This window comes from Delphinus delphis, chromosome 4 (assembly GCF_949987515.2).
Source record: "Delphinus delphis chromosome 4, mDelDel1.2, whole genome shotgun sequence".
In the NCBI taxonomy this organism is placed as follows: domain Eukaryota; kingdom Metazoa; phylum Chordata; class Mammalia; order Artiodactyla; family Delphinidae; genus Delphinus; species Delphinus delphis.
The window spans coordinates 126,385,832-126,413,719 of NC_082686.1; the positions used below are offsets into that span (position 1 = coordinate 126,385,832).

The window sequence follows — 27,888 nt, forward strand, 5'->3', positions numbered from 1 at the left end:
ACCAGTAATTGTTAAAGGTCGTTAATGAGTTAGGTAATTATTCTGTTCTTGTATATGTCGAAGTTTTCCAAAGGTCTTTTTAAAAAAGACTCCTTTAGGAGAGCGCAATATTCCAAGTTCAAAGAAAAGGCCATAGCATGCACCCAGAAAGAGTGAAGCATTCCGGTTTGGAAGGCGGGGGCTTTCTCTTTTATCTCCCACACCTGAATCAAGGCTGTTAAACAGGTGTTCCTAAGTGTCTCGGGGAGATAAAAGTCTGAACTACGTGAAATTGTATGTAGAACCCAGGTGTGCCAGAAGCTTTAATTAGCAGGCTCCTCTACTATCCCATCAGCTACTGCTTGTTCTCTACCTATCTCACTCCATCCCAAGAGTCTCCGCGCACATCCAAGATGGTGGGTCAGGACCGTGAAACAGGTCAGCTCTCCCTCCCAGAGCGCGCGCAGGGGCCGGGATACGCAGGCGCATTCCAGCTTCCCTCACGACCTTGGCGGATCGCGCCTGCGCGGTGGAAAGCAGCTCGCGGCTCCGGCTCTACCTTGGGCCGGCTGCAGTCTGAGTCTGAGGGCGGCCGAAGTGGTTTGCTCGTTTAAGATGAGGCTTCTGCTACTTCTCCTGGTGGCGGCGTCAGCGGTGGTCCGGAGCGATGCCTCGGCCAACCTGGGTGGCGTGCCTGGCAAGAGATTAAAGATGCAGTACGCCACGGGGCCGCTGCTCAAGTTCCAGATTTGGTGAGTATGTGCGCCGGCGCCCCGCCGCGCCTTCGCTCGGCGCCTCTCACTACTCGAGGCCGCGGCTTCGCGGCCTAGAGAGCTGAACCTTCCCTGTCCCGGAAGAACGGTGCCAGCAGCCTTCCGCTGCCTGCCTTCTCCGGGGCTCTTCCCGGGGATGGCCAGGCCGCCTTCTTTGCCTCCAGACACAACCGCTCACTTCTTTTTTGGTTCCTATAATGGCGGGAATGGGGAAGGAGGGCACGAGAAGGTTAAATACTGAAAGGCGAAGACGCGGGGACACTTGTCAGTGCGGAGGACGGGTCGGTGGCGTCACGCCATGGCCACCCGGCTGCCTGCGGAGGTGGGCATGAGTCGGCGCAGGGTCGGCGGAGGAGCTCCAGCATTTGTTTTCCGGTTAACTTCCTCTCGGCTTCCGCGGGGTACGCCAGGCGGCCTCGCTGCCCCGCTAGGCGAAGGTCACCTCGGGTCGTTGAAGGAGACCCGCGAGGGACAGACGCCTTTTTCTCCAGGATCCGCCGGGGTGACTGTTGGGTGAGAGCGTAGGGATTTTGACAGCTGATAAGCTTGGACGGGGAGGCTGATTCTCCGTTTGCAATTTCTAAAGTGTTTTTGTAAAGGAGCACGTTGCTCTTCTGACAACCTTTCGCTCCCAGACAACTGCATCTTCTCCCCCACTCCCCTTACTCCCGTGAGTTCTGCCTTTTAAATCTCTTGAGCATTCAGAGAAATAGAAAAAAAACAACCCTTTTCCCCCCACACCCGGCATTTTTCGACAATGTTCTGTAAGTGATTTTGTTGTTACCTAGTTAAGTATTAGAAGCAGAGCAGTAATGCATGTGATAAGGTAAGTGGTGTCGGGGAAGGTTTGAAAGGCTCAGATTAAAAACAAACAAAATTGTAAAGTTGTGGAAATTAGAATCCCGTATCTCAAAAGGTGACGTTTTTTCAGCATAGGATGGTTGGATTAGTAAGTCTTCAGAGTCCTGATACTTTGGAACATTGGTGTTGCCCATAATGCATTTAAAATCAGCTTTTTCAAACTTCATGTATTAATATAAGTGTACTAAAGTTTAGATTTTCTACTTACCCACCTAGTTTTTTTGCTTTAACTTTAAAGACTAAGCAAATCTTTAATATTAAATCAATTTAAGTGCTGTTTAAAGAGAGTCAGAAAATAAGATGGTAAGTCTTTATTTTTGGAGTGAAAACTAAAAACCTTGCAACTTCCTTCTGATTAAAAAAAAGCTCTCTGTAGTGTTTACTGTGTGCTTGGCATATATCATCATATCATCTTTCATATATGATACTGTAAGGGGGAGTTATGGCTTGATTATTCTGACTTTTTTCTCCATATTTATTTTTTTTTCATTAGAAAGTGGCAGTCGTCTTACTAACTTATAAATATTGTTAAGGATTAAGTGTGATACTTCGGATTTAAGTAGTTAAAAAAAAGACTGCATTTTCCAAGTTATGTAATTTTTCTATTTTGTATGTCTTGGTTTCACTTGGGCTTTTCCAAAATACTCTTCTTTTACAGTTGCTTGTATTGGAATACTTGTCACAATAATTTAACAAATGTACCTTATAAAGTTTTGAAAATGTGTAAACAAATGTAGGGGGAACGGCATTTAGTCCTTCAAATTAAACTTTTAAAAAAGTCTAAGTACTTCAGTTAAACTTTTGATACTTAATTTTTGTTTCCTTTCCTTTTTTTCTTTAAGTAGAGAATTACAAAAGTCTGTTAAGTATTTTCTTTTGCAGTCATCTTGAGCATGTTACATACAAAAATCCTTCCCTTTTGTTTTTTAATCTGTATATGGGAAATAACTATTAATATGCCCTATGCCATAACCATTACAGGTAAATTTAGCTTGTTTGTTACTTTTTCCCCCAGAGATTAATGTGTATATAGGAAAGTGAATATTTGGTTTCTGATTTTGGTAGAGTTTCTTGGGCATTTATTTGCAAGTTTGTTTGGGAAGGGAGAGGAAGCGAAGACAATTGAGGGTAAATATGTGAAAATTCTTTTAATTCCATTTGAAATCGGAGTGCTATAAAATGCAACTTTTCATTAATTACCAGTGTTAACAAAGGAGAAAACAGTTTTTACCTTCCTTTCCATTGCTTTTGTCCCTTATTATTTTATATTTATTATGAGTACTCTTTCTTTAACTTTAGCTCAATATATCATCTGTTAATTGTGGCACTTTTATAATTGCTAATAGAAAAAAATAACCCAACACATAAATGGAGTTGAAGGGAGAGAGATCAAGCGTGCAAAATAGCTTAAAACAAACCTTCCTATTTTGTGTTGATGTATTTTCTCAGTAAATCCTCATTCAGTACCTGCTTGTGCCAAGGGCTAAAGATACCTTGGTGAACAAGACAAATGTGGCTCCTCTGGAAGCCTACAGAGAAGCACAGACTTACTTTATGTACCTGAGTGTTTGATTTATTACATCCGTTGATTGAGCAATTGAATTAGATAAGTTTGATGACATTGATTGCATATTTGGGGAAAAAATTTGTACTGCTTATTTGGACGTTTAAGTATTAAACATAAAAAAGGAAGTTCTCTAATGAGAGCTTAAAGTTCCCTCGTCACATTTTCCTTTCTTGTGATTTTTTTTGTGTAAATGTATTCTGACAGGTACTGTTTGGCATGTTTGTATGCATGCTTTTTTCCTCCCATACATGTGAATTAACATGTCATCAGATTTACAGCATTTTATCAGTTGCTGGAGTTTAAAGAGATTACTATCTACAGCTCTTTATGGTTAACACTTATTTGAACATTTGACAGTTGATTTACTAAGAATAGTGGGTTAAAGTTAATATATCAAAACATAAGCAGAATACAGGAGAATTTTCCAGTTTTTGTTAATTTAAGAATCCACTGCTATAATTTTAGGACAACCAACTTCTAAATGGAGTTTTAAGAGGTAAATGAAGCAACTACTAGAAGAACATACCAACTTAGCCTTTGCTTTGATGGTATGGAGGCAAGAAAATAAAGACATAAGTCTGATTTGGGTGTTGATACTGATCAAGATTAGTAAAATGCTGAATTGAAGAAATCTGAGAAATTGGGAGTTATAGAGATCATGTTAGTTACTTAGACAACATTTGTATATTTAACAAATATTTGTGCACCGACTGTGTGAAGGTGCTTTGCTTGGTGCTGGGAATTCCATTCAGTGCTCTCATAGATGTTAAAGGCAAGAGTAGAAGGCAGTCGTTAATCCATGGACAACACATAAAATTACAGTTGTGTTAATTGCTGTAGGAAAGTAATGATATGAAAGAGACCTAGTCACAGGGTCAGGGAAGGTTTCCATGAGAAAATGAACTTTGAACTGAGGCTTGAAGGATAAAATGTATTTAGAGAGCACTGTTGGGCAATGGAAATAGCACGTTCAGTGACCTTACAGTAGGAGAGAACATAATTTTTTTTTTTTTGCTATTATATCAATTGTACTTTTTTTTCTGAATTTTATTTTTTTATACAGCAGGTTCTTATTAGTTATCCATTTTATACATATTAGTGTATACATGTCAATCCCAATCTCCCAATTCATCACACCACCACCCCCACCCCCCGGCCACTTTCCCCCGTTGGTGTCCATATGTTTGTTCTCTACATCTGTGTCTCTGTTTCAGCCCTGCACACTGGTTCATCTGTACTATTTTTCTGGGTTCCACATATATGCATTAATACGATATTTGTTTTTCTCTTTCTGACTGACTTCACTCTGTATGACAGTCTCTAGATCCATCCATGTCTCTACAAGTGACCCAATTTTGTTCCCTTTTATGGCTGAGTAATATTCCATTGTATATATGTATCACATCTTCTTTATTCATTCATCTGTCGATGGGCATTTAGGTTGCTTCCATGACCTGGATATTGTAAATAGTGCTGCAGTGAACATTGGGGTGCATGTGTCTTTTTGAATTATGGTTTTCTCTGGGTATATGCCCAGCAGTGGGATTGCTGGGTCATATGGTAATTCTATTTTTAGTTTTTAAGGAACCTCCATACTGTTCTCCATAGTGGCTGTATCAATTTACATTCCCACCAACAGTGCAAGAGGGTTCCCTTTTCTCCACACCCTCTCCAGCATTTGTTGTTTGTAAATTTTCTGATGATGCCCATTCTAACTGGTGTGAGGTGATACCTCACTGTAGTTTTGATTTTCATTTCTTTAATAATTAGTGATGTTGAGCAGCTTTTCATGTGCTTCTTGGCCATCTGTATGTCTTCTTTGGAGACATGTCTATTTAGGTCTTCTGCCCATTTTTGGATTGGGTTGTTTGTTTTTTTAATATTGAACTGCATCAGCTGTTCATGTATTTTGGAGATTAATCCTTTGTCCGTTGATTTGTTTGCAAATATTTTCTCCCATTCTGAGGGTTGTCTTTTCGTCTTGTTTGTAGTTTCTTTTGCTTGGCAAAAGCTTTTGTTTCATTAGGTCCCATTTGTTTATTTTTGTTTTTATTTCCATTACTCTAGGAGGTGGATCAAAAAAGATCTTGCTGTGATTTATGTTGAAGGGTGTTCTTCCTATGTTTTCCTCTAAGAGGTTTATAGTGTCCAGTCTTACATTTAGGTCTCTAATCCATTTTGAGTTTATTTTTGTGTGTGGTGTTAGGGAGTGTTCTAACTTCATTCTTTCACATGTAGCTGTCCAGTTTGCCCAGCACCAAGAGACTGTCTTTTCTCCACTGTATATCCTTACCTCCTTTGTCATAGATTAGTTGACCATGTGGGTTTATCTCTGGGCTTTCTATCCTGTTCCATTGATCTATATTTCTGTTTTTGTGCCAGTACCATATTGTCTTGATTACTGTATCTTTGTAGTATACTCTGAAGTCAGGGAGCCTGATTCCTACAGCTCCGTATTTTTCCCTCATGACTGCTTTGGCTATTTGGGGTCTTTTGTGTCTCCGTACAAATTTTAAGACTTTTTGTTCTAGTTCTGTAAAAAATTCCGTTAGTAATTTGATAGGGATTTCATTGAATCTGTAGGTTGCTTTGGGTAGTATAGTCATTTTCACAATATTGATTCTTCCAATCCAAGAAGGGAACATAATTTCTTGAGGCCAAGGCTGCTGACCTTAAAGACCAAAGAGAAGGTAGCACAGACCCTGGAAGGTCTGGATGGCTATGTTAAGGAAAAACCAGTAAGTATTGTGGAAAAGACATTGCAAAGAACACAAAAACAGATGTGGGGAGACCATTTTAGGGGACTCTTGGAGTTGCCCAGGCAAGAGACAATGGAGCTTGAAATAGAAGGGTGGTGGTAGGAGTAAAGGGACAGGTTTAAGAGATTTTTTTGCAGATAAATTTAGCAGTTCTTGGTGATTACATTATTTGAGGGGCCGGAGAGGTGGCATGCAATGAGAGGTGTCACGGTGACTCCTGAGTTCTGGAGCGATGCTGTGCCATTCACTGTAGTGATAAAGAAGACAATTTTTATGGTTTTTTTTGCAGGGCGGGGGGTGGGGGGGACTGAAGGGGATGAATCCTGAATTAAAAAAAAATTTGCATAGGTTACAATGTTGTGTTAATTTCAAGTGTACGGCAAAGCGCTTGTTATAGATATATATACAGTATATATTTTTACTTATAGATATATGTAAGTATATATAGTATATATATATTTTTTCAGATTCATTTCCATTATAGGTTATTACAAGATGTTAAGTGTAGTTTCCTGTGCTATATAGTAGGTCCCTGTTGTTTACCTGTTTTATATATAGTAGTGTGTATATGTTAATCCTAAACTCTTAATTTATTCCCCCCACCCCTATCCTGTTTGGTAACCATAAGTTTGTTTTGCTTTGTTGCTGAGTTTTTAAAACTAAAAACACAGTAGCCAGGGGAAAATCCTACGAAGAAATTTTCATCTCCCCAAAATAGTCACAGTAACTGAAACTAAAAATTTAAATAACAGTTATTATATATCTCCAAACCTACAATATGATAGGTTGTAAGATACACCATTATTCTGTATACCACTCAGAAGGAAAAAACTGTGGCCATTTAAACTGTGACACACTAATGGTTATAAGATAAATCTTGGTTTTTAAAAAGATGCTAAATAGGAAGAATGTACTACTTGGAAACAGTGAAGTAAAGGAGTAATAAGATAAGGAGTTGATTCAGATTGTAGAGTAGTACAGAGTGCTCTAGAGAACAAATAAAATGGTGGCTGCTGCACCTGCCACTATGTTAGATTTTTAAAGTTACATAGAATTTAGTCACCAATTTTGTTTGTTTGTTTTTTGCGGTACGCGGCCTCTCACTGTTGTGGCCTCTCCCGCTGCGGAGCACAGGCTCCGGACGCGCAGGCTCAGCGGCCATGGCTCACGGGCCCAGCCACTCCACGGCATGGCATGTGGGATCTTCCCGGACCGGGGCACGAACCCGCGTCCCCTGCATCGGCAGGCGGACTCTCAACCACTGCGCCACCAGGGAAGCCCTGTTTTGTTTTGTTTTGGTTTTTTTTTTTTTACCATTTTAAGCAATAAATAGCTCAGGAGTTAACTGAATACCGTGCACAAAATAGTTGTTTCTTCTTAATAATGAATGAAGTACCTTAGTTCAAAGCTTTTAGATGTAAGTAAAATATGAATGGTTTAAGGTTTTATCTTCTCTTACAGAAAATGGGAACATTGTTTCCTTACAGTTTGCCATTAACGTAAGTGGTAGAGATCAAATTTAATATATTATTCGGAAATCTCATAAATAACCTCGTAGATTTTGAATGGTATAGGTACTGGGAAGGTGAGCATTTACTGGACTAGCAGTTTGGAGGCCTAGTTCTTAACTCCATCTGCCTTTTATCTTCTGAATGACTTTGGGGAAATATTTAATCTCTAGCTCTCAACTTGTTCATCTGTAAAATAAGGGTGTTGGTTGCATTCCAGTTACCTCTAATATTCTATTATTAGGTACTGTAAAGAAGCTTGAAGGAAAAAAGTAAAAGCATGCATGTATGATTCATTTCCATCTTTGTCACTTAAGAGTGTAGTTGGAGTCCTCTGGTTCATTTGATTTTTGTCACCGTCCCTGCTTTTCAAAAAGGAAAATCATGTTTTCACATACTTTATCTTGATTGGGGTGTAGCTTGGGAGTGATAAGGAAGAAATCTTGGTCACAGATTTTAGCACGAAGTGCTCATAATCAAGCCCTTGTTTTGTTTTGTTTGTTTTAATTTTTATTGGAGTATAGTTGATTTACAGTGTTGTGTTATCAGGCCCTTGTTTTTTTGTTTTATTTTTGTGGTATGCGGGCCTCTCCTGTTGAGGCTGCGGACGCACAGGCTCAGCGGCCATGGGTCCCCAGCCGCTCCGCGGCATGTGGGATCTTCCCGGACCGGGCACGGACGCAGGCGGACTCTCAACTACTGCACCACCAGGGAAGCCGAGGCCCTTGTTTTTAATGTCCCCTTTTTCATGCCACTTGTTTTCCTGTTTTGTCCAATTTTTAGGAAAATACAAATTTGTTCTTCACAGTAACATTTGAAGACCAGTTGTCTGGTGGGAGAGACAGACATGTAAACAATATAACAGTAAACCACTCTGTTCTGAGTGTTCTAAAAGAAGTCTTAAAAACCCAGAGAGAAGAAGTATTACTTATTCAGGGAGAGTTGGGAGGCTTTGCAGAGGAGGAAATGAAATTTTGCAAGGGTATGGGGAACTCCACCAGGAGATACAGAGAATGAGCTTTACTAGCTAAAAGAAGAACACTTGCAAATGAAGCCTGACTCAGCATAGAGGGGGAGGAGGAGACAGGAAATGAGGAGAGCTGGAGTAAGCTAATCAGTTAAAAACACCTAGCACAGTGTACCTGCTACTACCATTTATCAAGTGCTCATTATCGTAACTTATTATTTGTATTGTCTTTAATGTTGTAATAAGACTTGCAGTAAATAAACCTTTGAAAGCTTTACTTATTGACTTTCAGCTTAAAAAAGTGAAAATAGCTCTCTGGCTCTTGATGCCGAAAGCTCAGCTTCTTTGTACACTGGTGCGGAATTGAATCTCGGAGACAAAGTTTTGGGTGAAGTAGAAAAGGATAGCTTTATTGCTTTGCCAGGCAAAGGGGAACACAGCGGGCTCCTGCCTTGAAAAGCTATGTGTCCCAACCCAGGAGGATTTGAGGAGGAGTCTTACAGCAATAATTCAAGGGTGGGGTCGCAGACAAGGTTAGGGTGTGTGCAGGGTCTCTTAATCTTGATGAGCTTCGCTGGTCCCTTTAATCTTCCCTCAGGTGGTTTCTTGGCTGCTCCTCCCTTGATTAGCAACTGTTCATGGAGGCTGGAGTCTTGCCTATAAGAAATGGGGGACAAAAAGTCTTCCATGCCCTGGAGCCCCACAGGGTCCTTCTCGGTTTCACTGTGAAAATAACATGTTAACTGTAAAAATAATTTTAAAAAAAGTATATGGAAGAAAGTGAAATATCCTTGTAACTCTTTAATAACATTTTGAAGAACCTCCTTCAAGCCGACTCTTCGCGCAGAAACATAATGCTATATAATTTTATATTAGTGAGTTTATAGTTGTATGCTTTTTTTGAAATTTGCCTTCCCCTCATCACTTATCTTTTCATATCGGCAGGTACTGTTCTGTATCAACAGGCACAGTACTCCATAAGATGGGTATTCTTTAATTTATTTAAGCCACTGAATCTGTTTCTTTAATATTTATGTTTGTAATGCCAACTGGCCCGAGGCAGGGGAACACAATCAGATTCACAGGTTGCATCAGACTGAAATTCTAGGGACCACCCAGTTCCAGAAACTGCCCTGGAGACATTCCGGACCACCCAGTTCTAGGAACTGACCTGGGGACTTTGCACCCGGCCCAGCCTTCCCGCCTTTCGAGGGGCGGGACTAACGGCCCCCCAGGATACCCGAAAAGACCACCAAATAAGGAATACCCTGCGCCCTCCCAGATTCACCACACCCCTTTCCCTTCTTCCCCTATAAAATCTTGCCCAACCCTCGCCCGGGTGCGACTTCTCTGGCCCCTTTCTCTCAGACCAGTGAACCAGTGAACCAGTGAACCAGTGAACCTCGCCCGGGAGCGCTCCCTAATAAAGCTCACTTGAAGCTTTCCTCTGTTTCGCGGTGCCGTTTGTTAAGATCCGACCTTACAATGTTGGTCCTAATTTTTCATAAAATTACTTTGTTAAGATGACTGTCCTCAGATATCATGTGTGCTTGTCCAATTATTTCCATAAACTAAATCCATAGAAGTAAAATATTATGATTAAGTTAATGGGTATCACATTTAAAATTTTGACGTAATTAAACTAGTTAATATTCCTACCAGAAGATCTTAAAGTGGGTTGGGTTTTTAAAATTCTCTAGTTTATTGCACTGTAATTAGAGAATGTGACATTTGCTGTTATGTTTTATTCTGCGGACATACTGAGGCCTTAGGCCCAGGAGACAGCCTCTCAACTCTGAGGAACTATTCTGAAGAAGGGAGGAGCCAGAATGTATAGAAGTTTAAAAAAAAAAAACTGCAGGTTATCGGAACATCAAAAGATTACTGTTCATTAAAGAAAACCAGACATCTCAAGTTAATGAATTTAGTGCTTTTCTGTGTATGGGAAGATGCAAGAGTCTTTTTCCATCCTGAATCTCCTCAGGGTGCACAGCTGGGGGTGTCTGCAGTGGCTTGATGGTTGCAGCATCCTTTGTTTACTGATAGTTGGTGACATTCTTCATCCACCTACTTATTAGGCTTTCTTTGTGACCTAACATAGATGGTCAATTGTTGTAAATATTCTGTGGTCTCTCAGGGTGTTTTCTATAGGAAAAAACGGATGTATCTGTGGATTCCATTTATTGATGATACTATTCAGATCTTCTCTACTTTTTTTTATTCATCTTCTAACACTGATTCAGTTTTCCACCAATCAGTTTTCTTCTTCAGGGCCTTAAAATATTTTTTTAAATTCTGCTTTTGATTTTGAGGTTTCTTACAGTCCTTCCTTACCTCTTTTATCATTCTTTTCTTCCGCTCCTTGCAGAATATTTTTGGGTGTCAGTTCTCGTTTTGAATCTTTTGTTTGATGTTTTTGCTCTTTCAATTTGTGACACTTTTTCCATAGTCCCTCGGGTGTTTTGTTTTTTCGTTCCTGTTTCTCAAGCAAGACAAGGGAAACAACTTCGGATATTATCAATTGGTGAACTGTATCTTCTCCATTAGACTGTTACAGCTTACTCTCTCTTCTTCATTAGAATGTTGCCAGCATCAGAAAGGCATAGATTTTTGTCTGTTTTGCTTGCTGCCATATATCTTTAGAGCCTAAAACAGTACCTGTCATCAGGCAATATTTATTGAAAAAGTGAGTACAATCTCGTGGTAGTCCACTGTGTTTGGTTCTGACATAACCTATCTTCTTCCTCCTCGCTTCCCTTTAAAAATTCTTAACTGGAGTATAGATCAATGTTTTCTGATACTGTTCCTTTCAGGTGGATTTCTACTTGGTTGACCTCTGCTTCAGTTTGGTAGCTTTTAGGCATAGAATGTGATACATGTAAAACTTCAGTTTTGAACATACTCTTCACTCAGTAACCTTCTCGACCTGGCCTCCATCTCTGCTGATGGGGCTAAACTTCCAGAATTCATTGTGTTATTGTCAGTCATCTTCCTGCTGCTCTTATTGGCCAACACACCCTTACTGCTTATCCTGTTGGTGGTTTTCTTTCTTAGATCCCTAGGTTTTTTAATCGAGTTTATTCTAATGTCTGAAGTCAGTCTGCAACCAACAGGTAAAAGTATAAGACAAACAGGAAAGCAGTAAAGTAGACAAGAGACATATCCAGTTTTGCCATTGAATTAGCATAGAACACAATATATTTTTTTTATCAGTCTCTCTAACAAATGATAAAAATGCACCGAGCATGAATTTTATGGTGTGTGAATTATATCTCAATTTTTTAAAATGTATTGAAAAGAATAAAAGTGTTGTAGGAACGGGGACCCCTTCCTGAGAGTGGGCTCTTGTCTAACACTTAGAAATGAATTGTCCAAGGAGACACACATGCTGACAAAGCAAGAGACTTTTATTTTGGAAGGGGCGCCTGGGCGCAGAGCAGGAGGGTCAGGGAATCCAGGAGGACTGCTCTGCCACGTGACTCGCAGTCTCGGGTTTTATGGTGATGGGTTAGTTTCTGGGTTGTCTCTGGCCAGTCATTCTGACTCAGGGTCCTTCCTGGTGGCGCGTGCAACTGCTCAGCCAAGATGGATTCCAGCGAGGAGGATTCTGGGAGGTGGACATGTGGCATCTCCTCTTTTTTTTTTTTTTGCGGTACGTGGGCCTCTCACTGTTGTGTCGTCTCCTGTTGCGGAGCACAGGCTCCGGATGCGCAGACTCAGCGGCCATGGTTCACTGGGCCCAGCCGCTCCGCGGCATGTGGGATCTTCCCGGACCGGGGCACGAACCCGCGTCCCCTGCATCGGCAGGCGGACTCTCAACCACTGCGCCACCAGGGAAGCCCCGCCTTTTCCCATTTTTTAATTAGGTTATTAATTTTTTGGCTATTGAGTTGTATGAGTTTCTTATATGTTTTAGATAGTAACCCCTTATCAGAGGTTATATTTGCAAGTATTTTCTCCCATTGTGTAGGTTGCCCTTCATTTCATTTTGTTGATGGTTTCCTTTGATGTGCAGAAGCTTTTTAGTTTGTCATAGTCCCACTTGTTTATTTTTTGCTTTTGATGCCTTTGCTTTTGGTGTCAAGGCCAAAAAAAAATCATTGTCAGGACCAGTGTCAAGGAGCTTACTCCCTATGTTTTCTTCTAGGAGTTTTATGGTTTCGGGTCTTCTGTTCAACTGTTTAAACTGTTTTGGGTTGCTTTCTGTATGTGGTGTAAGATGGTGGTCCAGTTTCATTCTTTGCATGTCCACTTTTCCCAACACCATTTATTAAAGAGACTATCCTTTTCCCATTGTATATTCTTGGCTTCTTTGTTAAAAATTAATTGACCATGTATGTGTGGGTTTATTTCTGGTTTCTAATTAATCTGTGTTTCTGTCTTTATGCAACTACCATACATACTGTTTTGATTACTGTAACTTTGTAATATAGTTTGAAATAAGGAAGCATGGTGCCTCCAGCTTTGTTCTTCTTTCTCAAGATTGCTTTGGCTGTTTGGGGTCTTTTCTGGTTTTATACACATTTTAGGTTGTTTGTTCTATTTCTGTGAATAATGTCATTGCAATTTTGATATGGATTGCATTGAATCTGTAAATTGCTTTGGGTAGTATAGACATTTTAAAAATATAAATTCTTCTGATTCACGAACATGAGATATGTTTTCATTTATTTGTGTCTTCAGTTTCTTTCATCAATGTCTTACTAAAGTTTTCAGTGTACTTTTTTCCCCCTGTATATTCATTCTGGTGGCATATCTCCCTTTTCTTGCTGGGGCAACAAATATCATATAGCCTAGTTTTTCAGAGATTTTAATGAAGGTGATGGGATGCTGTTGACTTAATTTCCGGAGTAATGACATAGATTACTGTCATATTGCTGAAAGGTATCTTCCCAATCTTTGCAAAATAGAATCAAATCTTAGAGTCAGAAAGGATCTAAGAATTTTTTTTTCTAAGAATTTTTCAAGTTTCTTTTATTGTGATTGAGCAGGCATGTTTGCCTAGTTAAGGGTAGAGTGGGAGTAAGAAACAGGGTGTCATGTCTCGTGCCTTGGTATTTTTTTAAGCTTCCTGTGCCCAAATGTTGCAAGTCCCTATTTCAGATAAATAAGAGTTGTTTTCATTTCAGTGTTTATACAGTTGTTGATACCAACAACAACAACAGAAAAAAAAGGCAAAATGATTTGAGAGCTCAGAATATGGCGGATTCTCTGAATAGGTATTTGTTCCTCTCCAACAGTAACCCAGATCTATAAAGTTTAATGTTCTAATAGAAGGATTTACTTGAAGGGAAGATAACTTAAATATGTGAAATCTATGAAAAAAGTTCATGTATCCAGCATCAGTCATTATTAGTTTGTGACTGTTCTTGAGAAACATTTTTAATCTTGGTAATAATTTTTAGGCTTTGTATAACTACAAAATAAATCTAGTCATATTCTAAACAACTTAATTGGAAGCACTTTCATTTTTCTGCAGTGTTTCCTGAGGTTATAGGCGGGTGTTTGAGGAGTACATGCGGGTTATTAGCCAGCGGTACCCGGACATCCGCATTGAAGGAGAGAATTACCTCCCTCAACCAATATATAGGTAAGTAAATTTCTGTAGTTTATAAACGAGTTTTTTAAGTGAATTCTTTTACATTTGTAAATAAACTTTTGTGAATTGGTTATTATAATTTCTTAGTTGGTTATAATTTACAGAGAACAGTTTTATAAATGGCAAGTTTATTTGATCCAAATATGGAAGAATTTTTCTGTAACAAGGAATAGAGGAAGATCATTTCAGAGATGGCAGCCCTTCTAAAGATGTGTTTTCTTATGTAATTTTTATTGTGGCCGTAGATCAAGAACTCCTACAATTTTTTTTTTTTTTTTTTGCGGTATGTGGGCCTCTCACTGTTGTGGCCCCTCCCGTTGCGGAGCACAGGCTCCGGACGCACATGCTTAGCGGCCATGGCTCACGGGCCCAGCTGCTCCGCGGCATGTGGGATCTTCCCGGACCGGGGTACGAACCCGTGTCCCCTGCATTGGCAGGCAGACTCTCAACCACTGCGCCACCAGGGAAGCCCAAGAACTCCTACATTTTTATAGAAAGTCAGTGGTACAAAATTCTGTACTGTTAAAATAGTATTTTTAAAGGCCAGTGCTCTATAGTTTTATAAATTAATTTTTGATTGATTCAAAAGATGTTAAACATTTTTGTTTTAAAACTGCACCATAAAATTTAGTTACTAGTTTTTTCCTAGTATAATTGGCAATTTTTAGATTTGGTGTTTAGAAAATGTGTATACACATAGACTTGAGTTAAAGAAATTTTGAAGTAGATGAGAAATTGCAACTTCTGATGAATTTCCTTCTTTTCTTTTAATAGACACATAGCATCTTTCCTGTCAGTCTTCAAGCTAGTGTTAATAGGCTTAATAATTGTTGGCAAGGATCCTTTTGCTTTCTTTGGCATGCAAGCGCCTAGCATCTGGCAGTGGGGCCAAGAAAACAAGGTATGTAATGTAATAGCTTTGGTAGCTGTAGGTTCTTAGTTGTCAGTGAGATATTTTAATGGATTCTTCTTTTTCTTTCTTTTTTTTTTTTTTAAGTACTTTTTGCTATTTCAACTTAAACCACTTTTTATTTCTGGGCAAAGCACTTAACCTCCTTTAGCCTTAGTCTCCATATTTATACATTAAGAATGATTAAGTATTACCTTTTTATTATTTGAAGGACAGAGAGGTGTTACTTTAATAGAACCTGGGCACAAAATAATTTAATACCTGATTTTGATTTTGATTATACAAGTTGGGCCAAATCATACAGCAAAACATAATATATACATAATATAGGCCTTTTATACCAACTAATATGGGTATTAATAGGTTTATTCATGTTAAAAATGGGATTTCCACCAATTTATTCTTATCAAAATTCTGTTTTTATTATTTGTTCTTTGACTTTTCTGTTCATGGGTAACCTAAAGCAGATTACCTGAAACAATCAATATACATATACATAAGAATCTTGTGCTGTTTATTTTATTCTTTGGTAGGGTCTTGCTGCATCATATACTCTTTCCAGATCTCTCATCTGTTTTACTTAAAACCATCTTTTCTGGAGGGTGTACCTTTCTGCTGTGAGAAATGGGAATAATTTCTCCTTTGAATGAGATTACTTAGGTTTCCTTCTAATAAGTATTCTCTTTTGGAGTCCTCTGGTCTTATCCTTTAGTTCTAGGCTACCTACCAACTAGGTAGTTGGCTACTACCTGTAGCCAACTCCTAACATAGCTCTACTTCTTAGGGAATCACTTATTTCCAGTCGCAGCAAGGCTTCTTAACATAAACATCCTCAGGTGCTACCTCTAATTCAGATGTGTCTCTACTTTGTTATTAACAAAATATTGATTTACATAGGATTAAGAATTAGAAATTAAGTACTTACTGATAATGTTTTGTGCTGTATTTGTTCATTCCGTTGATTCTAAATTGTCTTTAGTGCATTTTACTTCTTTAGGCTTATAACATGGTCAGTCTACTGTGGAAGAGGATACTTGAAGGCTGTAGCTTTCGTGACACTTAACTTGTGTATTGTTCTCATGAAAGTAGACTTTGTGCCCAAATGCTAGGATAACTTCTGTGAAATCAAAGCCCACCTAGCTCAAGTGGGGTTAGGGGAAATCTCCTTCTCATCTGCTATAGGCATTTTGATTTATTTTTCTGAAACAGCTGGCTGTGAATTGACATCCTCACTACAACCTGCTTTTAGGTGATTTTGTTAAATTGAAACTTTTCTGTTCAACAGGAGCCTCTGATCTTTTGGGACAGTATAGATTTGCCTTCAAAAGGTGAATGAATGTAACTTAATATGCTAGTGCTTTCTAACCAACTTTTTTTTAGTTTGACTTAAAATGATTTGTTTGGAACACGGAATACAGGGAGTTGCTGACTAGTTGCATCACTAGTCTCTTGTGAGTTCATACATTATATTATAAAAATTCTAAAATGAACCCTTCTTATGCTGGTATTCTTTTGTTTAACTTATTAAGGCTATTATGAGATTTCTAGAAATTTTATCTTTACATTAGGAATAACGTAATTTCTTCAGAATGTATAGAGCTGTGAATTAATGTTGCAATTTTCTGTGTACACTATCTGAATATATGGAGTAGCAGTAATACTTTGTATAGAAACTTAAAGTAGATTTAAAAAGAGCAATTTCCAAATAAAAGTGAGACTATTTAAAAGCTTACTTAATTTGTGATGTTGTTTTGATTTGAAAATGAGTTTACCTATTGTACTTAATTGTATTTTCTTTTAGGTCTATGCATGTATGATGGTCTTTTTCTTGAGCAACATGATTGAGAACCAGTGTATGTCAACAGGTGCATTTGAGATAACTTTGAATGGTAGGTTCTGAATAGTTTGCATTCTGTGATAAATGTTAAATGATTTATAATAAGCATCAGGCTTTTCCATTTTTCATAATATGCTAAATTATCTCTTTACATGGTCCTCACCTACTCCCATGGCTTTAGAATAACATCTATATGATGACCCTTAAATGTATAGCTCTGGAGAGCTCTAGACCTCTCTTCTAGGTGTTATAGCCAGGAATCCTGAACATTACCTACTCCCAAACTGTTGATTACCTCAGCTTCCTGCAATTGTTTTATACTCCAGTTTGCTCCTTCCCTGACATTTCTCACTTATTTAAGGGCACCATTATCATTCTACCCAGTCGCCCATGTCAGAAACCTAGGATAACATCCTGGATTTCTCCCTTACTCTCCATATCTAATGGATTACCAATTTTTCTCAATTCTACTTTTTACAGTTTTCAAAAATCTTCTATTTATCTTCATTGCTAACCACCCTAATCCAAGCCACAATTATCTTGCTATCCTCTAACATATTCTCTAAACCAGAGGTTGGCAAATATGGCCTATGAGCTAACAGTGGCTTTACAATTTTAAAATTTCTTTATATTAAAATTTTTTTAATTCAGATATAGTTTATTTATAATGTCATGTAGGTTTCAGGTATACAGCACAGTGATTCAGATTCTTTTCAGGTTCTTTTTCCTTATAGGTTATTACATAATATTGAGTATAGTTCCCTGTGCTGTATATAGTAGGTCCTTGTTGGTTATTTATTTTATAGAAAGCAGTATGTATATGTTAATCCCAGCCTCCTAATTTATTCTTCCCACCCCCCTTTCCCCTTTGGTAACCATAAGTTTGTTTTCGGTGTCTGTGAGTCTCTTTCTGTTTTGGAAATAAGTTCATTTGTGTCTTTATTTTTTAAGATTCCACATATAAGCGATATCATATGATATTTGTCTTTCTCTGTCTGGCTTACTTCACTTAGTACGATAATCTCTAGGTACATCCATCTTGCTTGGTGGCTCTTACTTTTTTTTTTTGGCCAAGCCACGCAGCTTTCTTGATCTTAGTTCCCCGACCAGGGATTGAACCTGGGCTCCAGCAGTGAAAGCACCAAGTCCTAACCACTGGACCGCCAGGGAATTCCCTCTTATATTTTTTAATGGCTAAAAAAATTAAAAATACTTTGTGATGTGGAAATTATATGACATTCAGACTTCAGTATTCATACCTAGAGTTTTGATTTCATCATTGAAAAATTTGTGGAAATATATCTCCCTGGTTTTATAAGTACCTATATAGTATCCTTGATTTTGCCTCTTGGTATGTAAAGCCTAAAATATATACTATCTGGCTTCTTACAGAAAAATTTGCTGACATCTGCTCCGATACTTGAGTCATTTAAAAGAAAATTTTTTTAATGCACATTTCATCTTGTTGCTTCACTCCCTCAAGTTTATTAAATGGCTTTATTTTGTTCTCAAGATAAAGACCAGAACATTTAACATGGACAAAAGGCCCTGAATGATGTAGCCTGGGCATGGGCAAACCATAGCCCTGTGGACCATGTCCTCTGCTACCTGCTTGGTAAATAAAGTTTTATTGGAACACAGCCATGCCCATTCATTTATCTGCTTTCAGGCTACAATGAATGTTAAGTAGCTGGGACAGACTATACATCTTCTTGAGCTGAAAATGCTTACTTTATAGTTTCTTGATCCCTGATCTAATCCCTGCCAACCTTTCCAGCCTCCCTTGTACCACTCTTCTATATTTCAGCTTTCACGTTTAATAATATCTACCAATTTTAATAATCTCTCTCTTTTAATGATAGTAAGTACAAAGGCTCCTTCCCAGCCTCTCATATGTCCCTCTCATAGCATCTTCTAGTTTTGATTTTTAGTGTACAAATGTGATTTTGTAGCTATTTATATAGTTCTTTTTATATTTCCCCTACTAGAATGTAAACTCCATGAAAGCAAGAAGCTGAATTCTATCTCCAGCTGTGTGCATAGACAATACATGTTTATAGAATGAATGTCTATTATAGAATCATCTTTAATGTGGAAGGGGTGGTACCATTTATTTTTATAGATGTACCTGTGTGGTCTAAGCTGGAATCTGGTCACCTTCCATCCATGCAACAGCTTGTTCAAATTCTTGACAATGAAATGAAGCTCAATGTGCATATGGATTCAATCCCACACCATCGATCATAGCCCCACCTATCAGCACTGAAAACTCATCTGTAAGTAGTTTAAAAATACAGTAACTATGTATAAGTATCAGTTAATTGTAATGAATCAGCAAGATATTTCATATATTAGCATAATAGATATAGATATATATAATAATAAATATTGCATATATTGTCAATTGAGTTTCCAACTTAAGGTTTAACAGATGGTTGTCTTCTTCATTAAAATTTATAAATGACCAAGAGAGTTTGGATCTGCTAAAATAAAGTAAGGTTGTACTATTAATTTTATGTTTAAGGCTTAATAATTGGGCCTGTAACATCATTTTTTTGACTTGTGAACTTCTAATGGCCAGAATTCATATACTGTACATATATTGTACATATATACCCTCCCCTTACCTTCGAATAACTAGTTCCTAAAACTATGCAAATTCTTTTCACATGCTCAAGATAGAAAATTTATAAGCAAATGTGGGTGAACATAGAGAGGTGAAAGTTAGTTAATTTTGTTTAACAGAGATGTTCTCAGTTCTTTTCTGATCAATGAGTGGATTTTACAAGAGTGAATTTTGAAACAAAATATTTTTTCTGTGTGTCTTTCAGACATTAAGGGATTTTTGCAAGAGCAGCGTGACTGACATTATGAAGGCCTGTACTGAAGACAGCAAGCTGTTAGTACAGACCAGATGCTTTCTTGGCAGGCTCGTTGTACCTCTTGGAAAACCTCAATGCAAGGCAGTTTTTCAGTGCTGGCACATTTTGGAATTCTGCACATTCGTGGAGTGCAATAATACTGTATAGTTTTTTTTTTCTTCCCCAAGTCCACTCGGTTAATAGTTTTTTAAAAAAATGCAGACATTACTACTTGCACTTCTTTTTTCTCGGTCATATTTGAAAAAGTAGAAAATTGAGTTGCAATTTGATTTTTTTTTCAAAGATGTCTGTTAAGTCTGTTGTGATTTTATATGAATTTTCCTTTTTTTATAGTTTAAAATTGATCCTTTTGGGACTAGAGCTGTAGTTCCCAAATACTTTATAAGAGTTTATCAGACATCTGTAATTTGGTCATGTCCAATTTATATAGTTTTCAAAATACTGCGGATTGTGAACAGCACATTATATAAGATTAAGGGGGGAAATCCTATATCCAGAGTACTCTACCAATTTGTGTATGTGTGTGTGTGCGTGTGTGATTACCAGAGAACTACTAAAAGACCAACCACTTTTTAAATCCTGTTAATGTAGTTCAAGTGTCCTGCCTTGACCAATTTAATGAGTTGATTAACTGGGCCTTTATACTTAACTCAATAAAAAACTAAGCAGATGTAAGTTAAATAAAAAGCTTGAGTTTATTGCCCAGCGTACCTATTAACATTATATTTAACAGTTGTCTGCAAAGTTTTGTTTTTGACTCACAGAGAATTTCCTATGGGACACACTTTAGATTCACACACAAATAATAGGTCATTTACCATTTTTAGGATAATTGAAACTTGCCTCACTAAAGAAAGGTTAGTTGAACCTCTTTACAACATTAATATTAGGTAAATGGAGATCACTTGTCTAATAATTTAACTTGTCTAACATCATATCAGAATTTTATTATATTTGAGGGACAAAATTGAAAGGTTTTTTATTCAGTGAATTTAATATCTTTCCAGAGTTCTAAAAGGTAGTTTTTTTTTTAAAGCTTAAATTGATAAAGACTATAAGAGTAATTTAGCAGAAATAGGACCATAATGTAGAAAAATAGTCATATAGCAACAGTCGTAACATACTTCATCTTCCCTGTAGGAATAAAAGTGGTAGGTCTAGATTTGTTAGTGGAAGTAAAGGGATTTATGGAAAAATAATGAGATAATTCAATATTGAGTCCACCAAACACTTAGCACAATCTTATACTTCATTTGTCAGTGAATATTTGTTGAAATGCATGTCTGGTAATTATGATTGTGACAGCCTCAAGGTGGAACATACTGTAGTCTCTAGCTGAAAAGAAGTTAGCCTAATAATTCACTGCAGAAAATTGATTAAATGCCTTATCCTTTTAATTAAGGCTGCAGAACTGTTCACCTTAGATCGTACAGTAGCAAGAGTCTATACAATTTAAGCTAGAGGTTACTTAGAGATTGTTATTCAGGTGTAATAACATTTTGTTGTCTTTGACTAGGGCTTACAACTTTGTTAACTTGCCTTGTACCAGCCCAAACTTCCTTCTGCAAGTTGAACACACTGCTGAATGTGTGTAGGGTCTTTCTTCAGTGACAGTTAACCTTTTGACATTTAGACCTTCCAAACTTGTCTTGGATATTCCCATGTATCTGACAGGCCAACCATGAAGAATTTAAGATTTAATTCTAATTTTTTCCATGTTTGCCTTGGGTGAATAACTTATCCTTTGGAGAGTAGCTTTAAGTGGCTAGGTCATTGATAAAACTCAACTATTTTGGTCACACCCATTTCAATATTATTTTATGTTTGGCCATATTTAAATCTAAGATTTAATGTAGTCTAGTGAAAAAATTAGTGGGAAGTGTGAATGTGAAAAAAAACATGAAAAAACGGAAAGTTAGAAAGGTATTTAGAATGTGGCTTTATTATATTCCTAACATTTCAAAATTTATTACATAGTTGCTTACAAATTGGTGTGGTTGTGTAGTTTATAAATGTTTATGTACTCTGTTAATTGCAAGACCATAGAACATGACAGCAGGTTGGCTACTGTTATTGGGGTTTTTACCATAGTTGCTATTGTGGAAGAGATTACATGTTAGATTAATTTAAAAATGTTGGCAAAACATGGCTTTATACCTCAGCATCAAAGTGTGCAAGACACATATGCTTTCAGAATATAAATGCGTTATTAACTTAACGGCACTAAGATCAATGGCAGCAGTTGATCACCCTTTACCACTATCAAAACATAACAGGATCCTAATGATGATTCTTATTTTGAATGTTATTAGCTGGGGACCTTGATTGGTTGGCATTTTATTGTCATGATTTTAACTAATTTAGATGAAAAAGAAATAGCCTACAGAATTTTAAAGCATGATTTAATATTTCATACTAAGACTTTAAAAAATCTTTTTTGAGAGAAACAGGAATTGTAGAGTCTGGGGGCTTTAAAGCATTGTGAAAATAAACTTTTATTAAGCTGATATGAAAGGAACCCCTCCTTTCTGGAACTGAATCTGTGCTAGAGCACTTGATATGATAACTGTATTTAGGAAATTTTATGTTGTAAAAATTGTTGTCATCAAGTAATGTTTTCTAATGGTTTCTTAACCCAACCAGTGCTACACCCCCCTCTCCCTCTCCCAGTCTGGCACTCCCAGTATTACCACTCTGGGACCTTAAACTACTTCTTGAGCCTTATGGTCCAGTTTCGTGTGCTTCATTGTTACCTGAAATTTCAACAGTTCTGTGGTGTGTTCTGTGCTGGGGTGGAGCAAAGACGAGCAGTTTACATTACTGATCTTCTTTACCCCCAACCTCCAGAATCGCTGAGAAAAGTCATACTAGCATCCCAAAATCTGGATAGAAATAAGATCAGGACTTCTCTTGACTGATATAGACAGTTTAACAATCTCAGAAGAGAAAGCAAAAGTTCAGATACTTTTCTTAAATCCAGCTGAGCCTTTTCCCTCACAGTCCCAGGCTCCTTTTCCCTAGGCTTAAAAAAGCAAATAGAATTAGACCCAGATCTGAACTGTATCTTGAAGAAAAATTGAAATTGGTCTCATGTACAGTGGGAAGAGTGTTAAGTCACCCATTCTTTGTCAAGGCTTGTAGAATGTCTTCTGTTGCCTTTGTTAAGCGTGAGCAAAATAAAAAGAAACAACATGATATCTAGGCAAACGTGTAACAGTAGTGGTTTTAAAAGTTTAGTGTGCCTAAGAATCATTAGGATAAATTACTGGATCCCATCCCTAGAGATTCTGATTCATTTGGTCTGAGAGGGGTCCATATAATTTGCACTTTAGCCCAGCTTCCAGATAATGCTGGTGCTGTCAGTTTGAGGTCCACACTGAGGAGCACTGCACCATCGCAGGTCAGAGTGCAAAAGACCCAGGACACTCTGGAAGGAAACACAGGTCGTGGAACAGAAGAAAATTTTGCATATTTGCTTCACATTTATGGAATGACTTAACAACAAGAAATTCAGTAAAATGAGAACCCAAAAGAAGAAACAGAATGAGATGAGAGGGAGATTATGTCCAAGAAAACAAATTGAGGACTTAATTGTCCCAATTAATCTGTTGTATCAGTGCAACATATTTGTTATCCTTTGTTGGGTTAGTATGTTAAAACTTTTGGAGTGGGTATGTTAAAAGGAAATGTTAAATCTTTGAGTATAAAATAACTGATTTGAATTGCCAGGTTTTCTCAAAGTGGGCAATATGCCTGCATTAATCTTTATAATGACAACTGATCTTGATTTTCACGTCAAACAAATTATTTAAATTTTTACTGTTCTCAGTAGGGAAAATGCATACTTTTAGTTTTATTTTAGCAACCATAATAGAATTCTTTATATCACTGGGGAAATCCAATCTGAACTTAATTAAGCCCCCCAAAAGTAAAGGATTTACTTTCACTTAACTGAAAAATCCAAGGTAAAGTTGGCCTCATTTCTCCATGAGCCTCCACCATAATTGGGGAGAGGAGTGTGGGGGGCTGGGGAGGATGGGAGAGGAATGAGAACATTGATAAAGTCCTAGAGAGCACTTTGGTGTAACTTGGGGTTACATTCGTATCTTTGGATTCTGTTTCTCACTTGATATCCACGAATAATTTTGTCATGTTAGTTCTTCCTTTTCTCTAATTATTGACTTTACTCCCTCCACCCAACCTCCTTCCTATTCAGGATCATAACTGTTTAAGACAAGTTTATGGCTTTGTGGTTATAAGCTGCTGAGACCAAGTGCTTAGCTATCTGGGAATTATCAGGAGCCAGCACTGGGTCGCTTGGCTTGGTTAGTACAGTGTTAGAACCTGGCAGGCAGGTTGCTACCAGTACTCCCTGGGGCCACTGGCTATACTCATGACTTTGTGTACTAGCAACTCTTACTAGAGGAAAAAACAATTACTGTTCTTGTTTATTCTTGAGTTGCTAAGAGCAGGTCTGTTTGCAGGGAAGTGTAGTGATGACATTTCCTTCTAAATATATATTTTTTAATGTATTAGAAAATGCGGTTGCATTTCATCTTTTAATAGTCCATAGGCTTTCATGATGAGACTATTTTAAAGGTATTAAAATATATGATGTATTTAAACAATAGGTAAGTTAATCAGTGTGATTCTGCTAGTAAAATTCTATATTATTCAGAGCCATGGAAATTTGGTGTTACAAAAGATTTTGAGATTTACTTCAGAATTCTAAAGAAAAGACTAGGAGTTAAGTATCTTGCCCTGATTTCTATAGCTTGTGGCAATGCTAAAATGAAAGGAAAACAAAACCCTATACTGTTGGTGGGGCTTGGGGAAGGAGTAGAAAAGCAAAGAGAGCTTCGTCAGAAATTACTCCTGGTGGGAAGAGAAGAGACCAGTAACAAAGCAAACTTAAAAATTTAATCTCAGTTTCACTTCACAACTGTTTATTTACTTTTACTTTAGCTATGGTGTGGAATTTTTCACTTCAACTAAACTGAAAATAAAAGGCGACACAGTGCAGGGTACCCCAGAAGAAGAGAAGGCAAGTTCCACTGAAGTAGGGCTTCTCAACGTTTTTGCTGAAGCACAGGTCTGCCTGGGACTACGGCTTGATGTGATCCTTTACAAAATACAATTTTGCCAAATACTTATTTTAAAATTCATGCAAGAAATTCGCTCCAAATTGTTCATGTTGCTTTTAACATAAAAATTCTGTTTTAATAACTCCCTAAATCTTCAAGCAAAATTCATATTCCAGGAAACCGTTTCTCCTGAGACTGTGTAATCCCTGCTCCATTGCTTATTTTTCTTGGTGTTGGTGTGTGAGTGTGCTTGTTTGTACACACCATCTTAGGAAACATGGAGTGATCTACATTATAGCCATTTTCTTTAAATGTACATAAAGTTTATATATAATCTGCACTAAAGCTTTGCACTTAGGACTTATTACAATAACTGAAGAGGATGTGTTCCAGGAAATTTGTATCCAGAAGATGCATGTGGGAAGATAATGTGAGAAGCACAACTGTGAGTTTTAAAGTGTTAAATAGAGTTACAATACCAAAAAACTAAATACTGTCTAGAGTAAAGGAACGACAGACATGCTGATAACATAAGCCTCTGGAAGTCTTGAGGAAGGCTAAAATGGTGGTTTTATAAATGTTGCCTATGAATGAGTGGATGGATGGATGAATGAATGGATTTGGTTAAGGCAGTGGTTCGCAGCTGGGGGTTTTACCCTCTAGACACTGGTGATGAGACTTTTTTTTTAAGCCTCTGTTTTATTTGCTTTATTATTATTTTTTAAACATCTTTATTGGAGTATAATTGCTTTACAATGGTGGGTTAGTTTCTGCTGTATAACAAAGTGATTCAGCTATACGTATACATATATCCCCATATCCCCTCCCTCTTGTGTCTCCCCTCCCACCCTCCCTATCCCACCCTTCTAGGTGGTCACAAAGCATCGAGCTGATCACTCTGTGCTATGCAGCTGCTTCCCACTAGCTAGCTGTTTTACATTCGGTAGTGTATATATGTCAGTGTTACTCTCTCACTTCGTCCCGGTTTACCCTTCTTACTCCCCGTGTCCTCAAGTCCATTCTCTACGTGGTGATGAGACATTTTTGACTGTTACTCCTGGGAGCGTAGGGTGTGTTGCTCCTGGCATGTAGCTGGTAGAGCCAGAGATGTTGTGAAACATCCCACAGTGTCCAAGACAGCTTGCTACAACAAAGGATAATCTGGTCCAAAATGTTAGTAGGGCAGCTGTTGAGAACTCTGGGTTAGGAGAGTTGGAGGAGGGTGGTGGGAAAGGAGAAGAAAAAGACTGAGAGACAGAGACCAGTGGACCAACACATCATGCAGAGAGGGTCCTGGAATGGAGCCTGGGAACCATACATAGCCTTTAGCTGGGACCTGGAGGGGAAGGAGGGTGGAAAAACTGATCAGCCTCCGGGGGGTGGGAGAGGGCGGCTCTTTTCTAGCCAGGCTTGAAAGAATTTGCTATTAAGGAGGCCTGATGTGGTTTCAAAGGGTCTCCTTTGCCCCCCTGAGTAGTTTTTCCATATTTAAATTTCAAATTACTTCAACAGAGGAAGCCTTTCATTCCAGTAATGAAATAAAAAGCTAAACTGAAGGTGACATATATTTGTGGGAAAGAACCGTCAAATGTAACAGGCCAACAAAGAGAAATGGCTCTTATTAAATCCTGTTTTTGATTAGGGAAAGGAGAGAAGAACTTTGAGGGCTTGAGGTTGGTAGTGGGTCAGAGCAGAGCACAGAAGGGTACATAAAGAAGAGACTTCACAGTGTTTCCTAGGGAAGTTCCTATTCTCTTGAAACTTGTGTGGGAAAGTGAAGCTACATGATCAGAAGCAACTTTGAAATAACTTAAAAAAAGTGGCATTGGTGTAGGAATATTTTTTCCCCTTGAGACATTTGTATTAATGAGTTGGATGGTAAAAGATGATTAACATTACAGACTGGTAGAGTCCAGCAGTGGCTTCCAACGATTAAAATAACCTATGTTTAAATTCTCCAGGCTTCCACCTATCCTTAGGCTGACTGAGGGGGGAAAAATAGCTTTGGAGTCTGTACCGAGGGACAAGCAGATCCACAACTTGAAAGTCAGTCGTGTTCTTGGAATATTCCAACTTCAGAATAATGTTTCCATTTAGCTTCTTACAAGCATGTTTTTATATATATATATAAATTTATTTATTTATGGCTGTGTTGGGTCTTCGTTGCTGTGTGTGGGCTTTCTCCAGTTGTGGTGAGTGGGGGCTACTCTTCCTTGCAGTGCGTGGGCTTCTCATTGCAGTGGCTTCTCGTGGCAGAGCACAGGCTCAGGCGTGCGGGCTTCAGTAGTTGTGGCACATGGGCTCCAGCAGTTGTGTCTCGTGGGCTCTAGAGTGCAGGCTCAGTTGTTGTGGTGCACGGGCTTAGTTGCTCTGCGGCATGTGGGATCTTCCCGGACCAGGGCTCGAACCTGTGTGCCCTGCATTGGCAGGTGATTCTTAACCACTGCGCCACAAGGGAAGCCCTGCATGTTTTGAGAGGTTTCTTTGTGCCAGGTAACGTGGAGGATAACAGTTGTGAAGACGTCTAATACAATTGCTGCATTCAAGCTTACAGTTTAGTTAAACACAGCACAACATAATAAGACCTCGTAAAAGAAGCCTAACAAAGCGGGCTACAGAAGCAGAGGGTGGGGCAGTGGCTCTAAGCCCTTAAATATAGAATTTTTGATAGATGGGGGAGGGGGGTTGGGAAGGCACAGAGGAACAAAGAGCATTTTAGAGATGGAAAAGAGCACAGAGGCACAGGGTCTTTGTGATAATTCCTGTAAGGGAAGGACCATAGAGGAGAAGTGTCTGGGAGGGGGTGGGTGAAAGAGGGGTGGGTGATGTGGTGGGAAATAGGCTGGAAAGGTAGGTTGGGGAAAGATGATTGAGGGCACTGAGAGCTGAGGAATTGGGCTGCATTCTATGGATGATAGCCAAGGAAGGTTTTTGTGCAGATGAGTAGTAGGATCAGATCTGGGTTTTGAGGTGATCTGGCTGTAGAGAGGATACGGAGGGCTGGAGTAGAGGGGAGGCAGAGGCTGTAACAAAAATATTATTCTGGCATCCTCGCGCACACACACACACACACTGATTATTCAATTAAAAATCAGTGTCAGCTTCTGTGGTCATAGTCCCTTTATATTCGGGAGTTTTCTTTTACTTTAAGGTTTGGGTTCA

At 38.4% G+C, this 27,888-nt stretch overlaps 1 protein-coding gene across 2 annotated transcripts; it reads left to right on the forward strand.

The window, feature by feature from the left end:
* Nucleotides 1-473: 473 nt before the first annotated feature.
* SELENOT (selenoprotein T) lies at nt 474-27,490 on the forward strand. Of its 2 annotated transcripts, none has more exons than XM_060011421.1 (6): nt 474-731; nt 13,894-14,004; nt 14,788-14,914; nt 16,725-16,812; nt 18,883-19,036; nt 24,608-27,490. In XM_060011421.1, exons 1-5 carry the CDS (start codon nt 595-597, stop codon nt 19,005-19,007), a joined length of 588 nt encoding a protein of 195 aa, XP_059867404.1. In that variant the 5' UTR covers nt 474-594; the 3' UTR covers nt 19,008-19,036; nt 24,608-27,490. The 2 variants fall into 2 exon arrangements, with proteins under 2 accessions (XP_059867404.1, XP_059867403.1); XM_060011420.1 differs by lacking the exon at nt 24,608-27,490 and adding an exon at nt 19,592-20,329.
* The last annotated feature ends 398 nt before the right edge of the window (nt 27,491-27,888 follow it).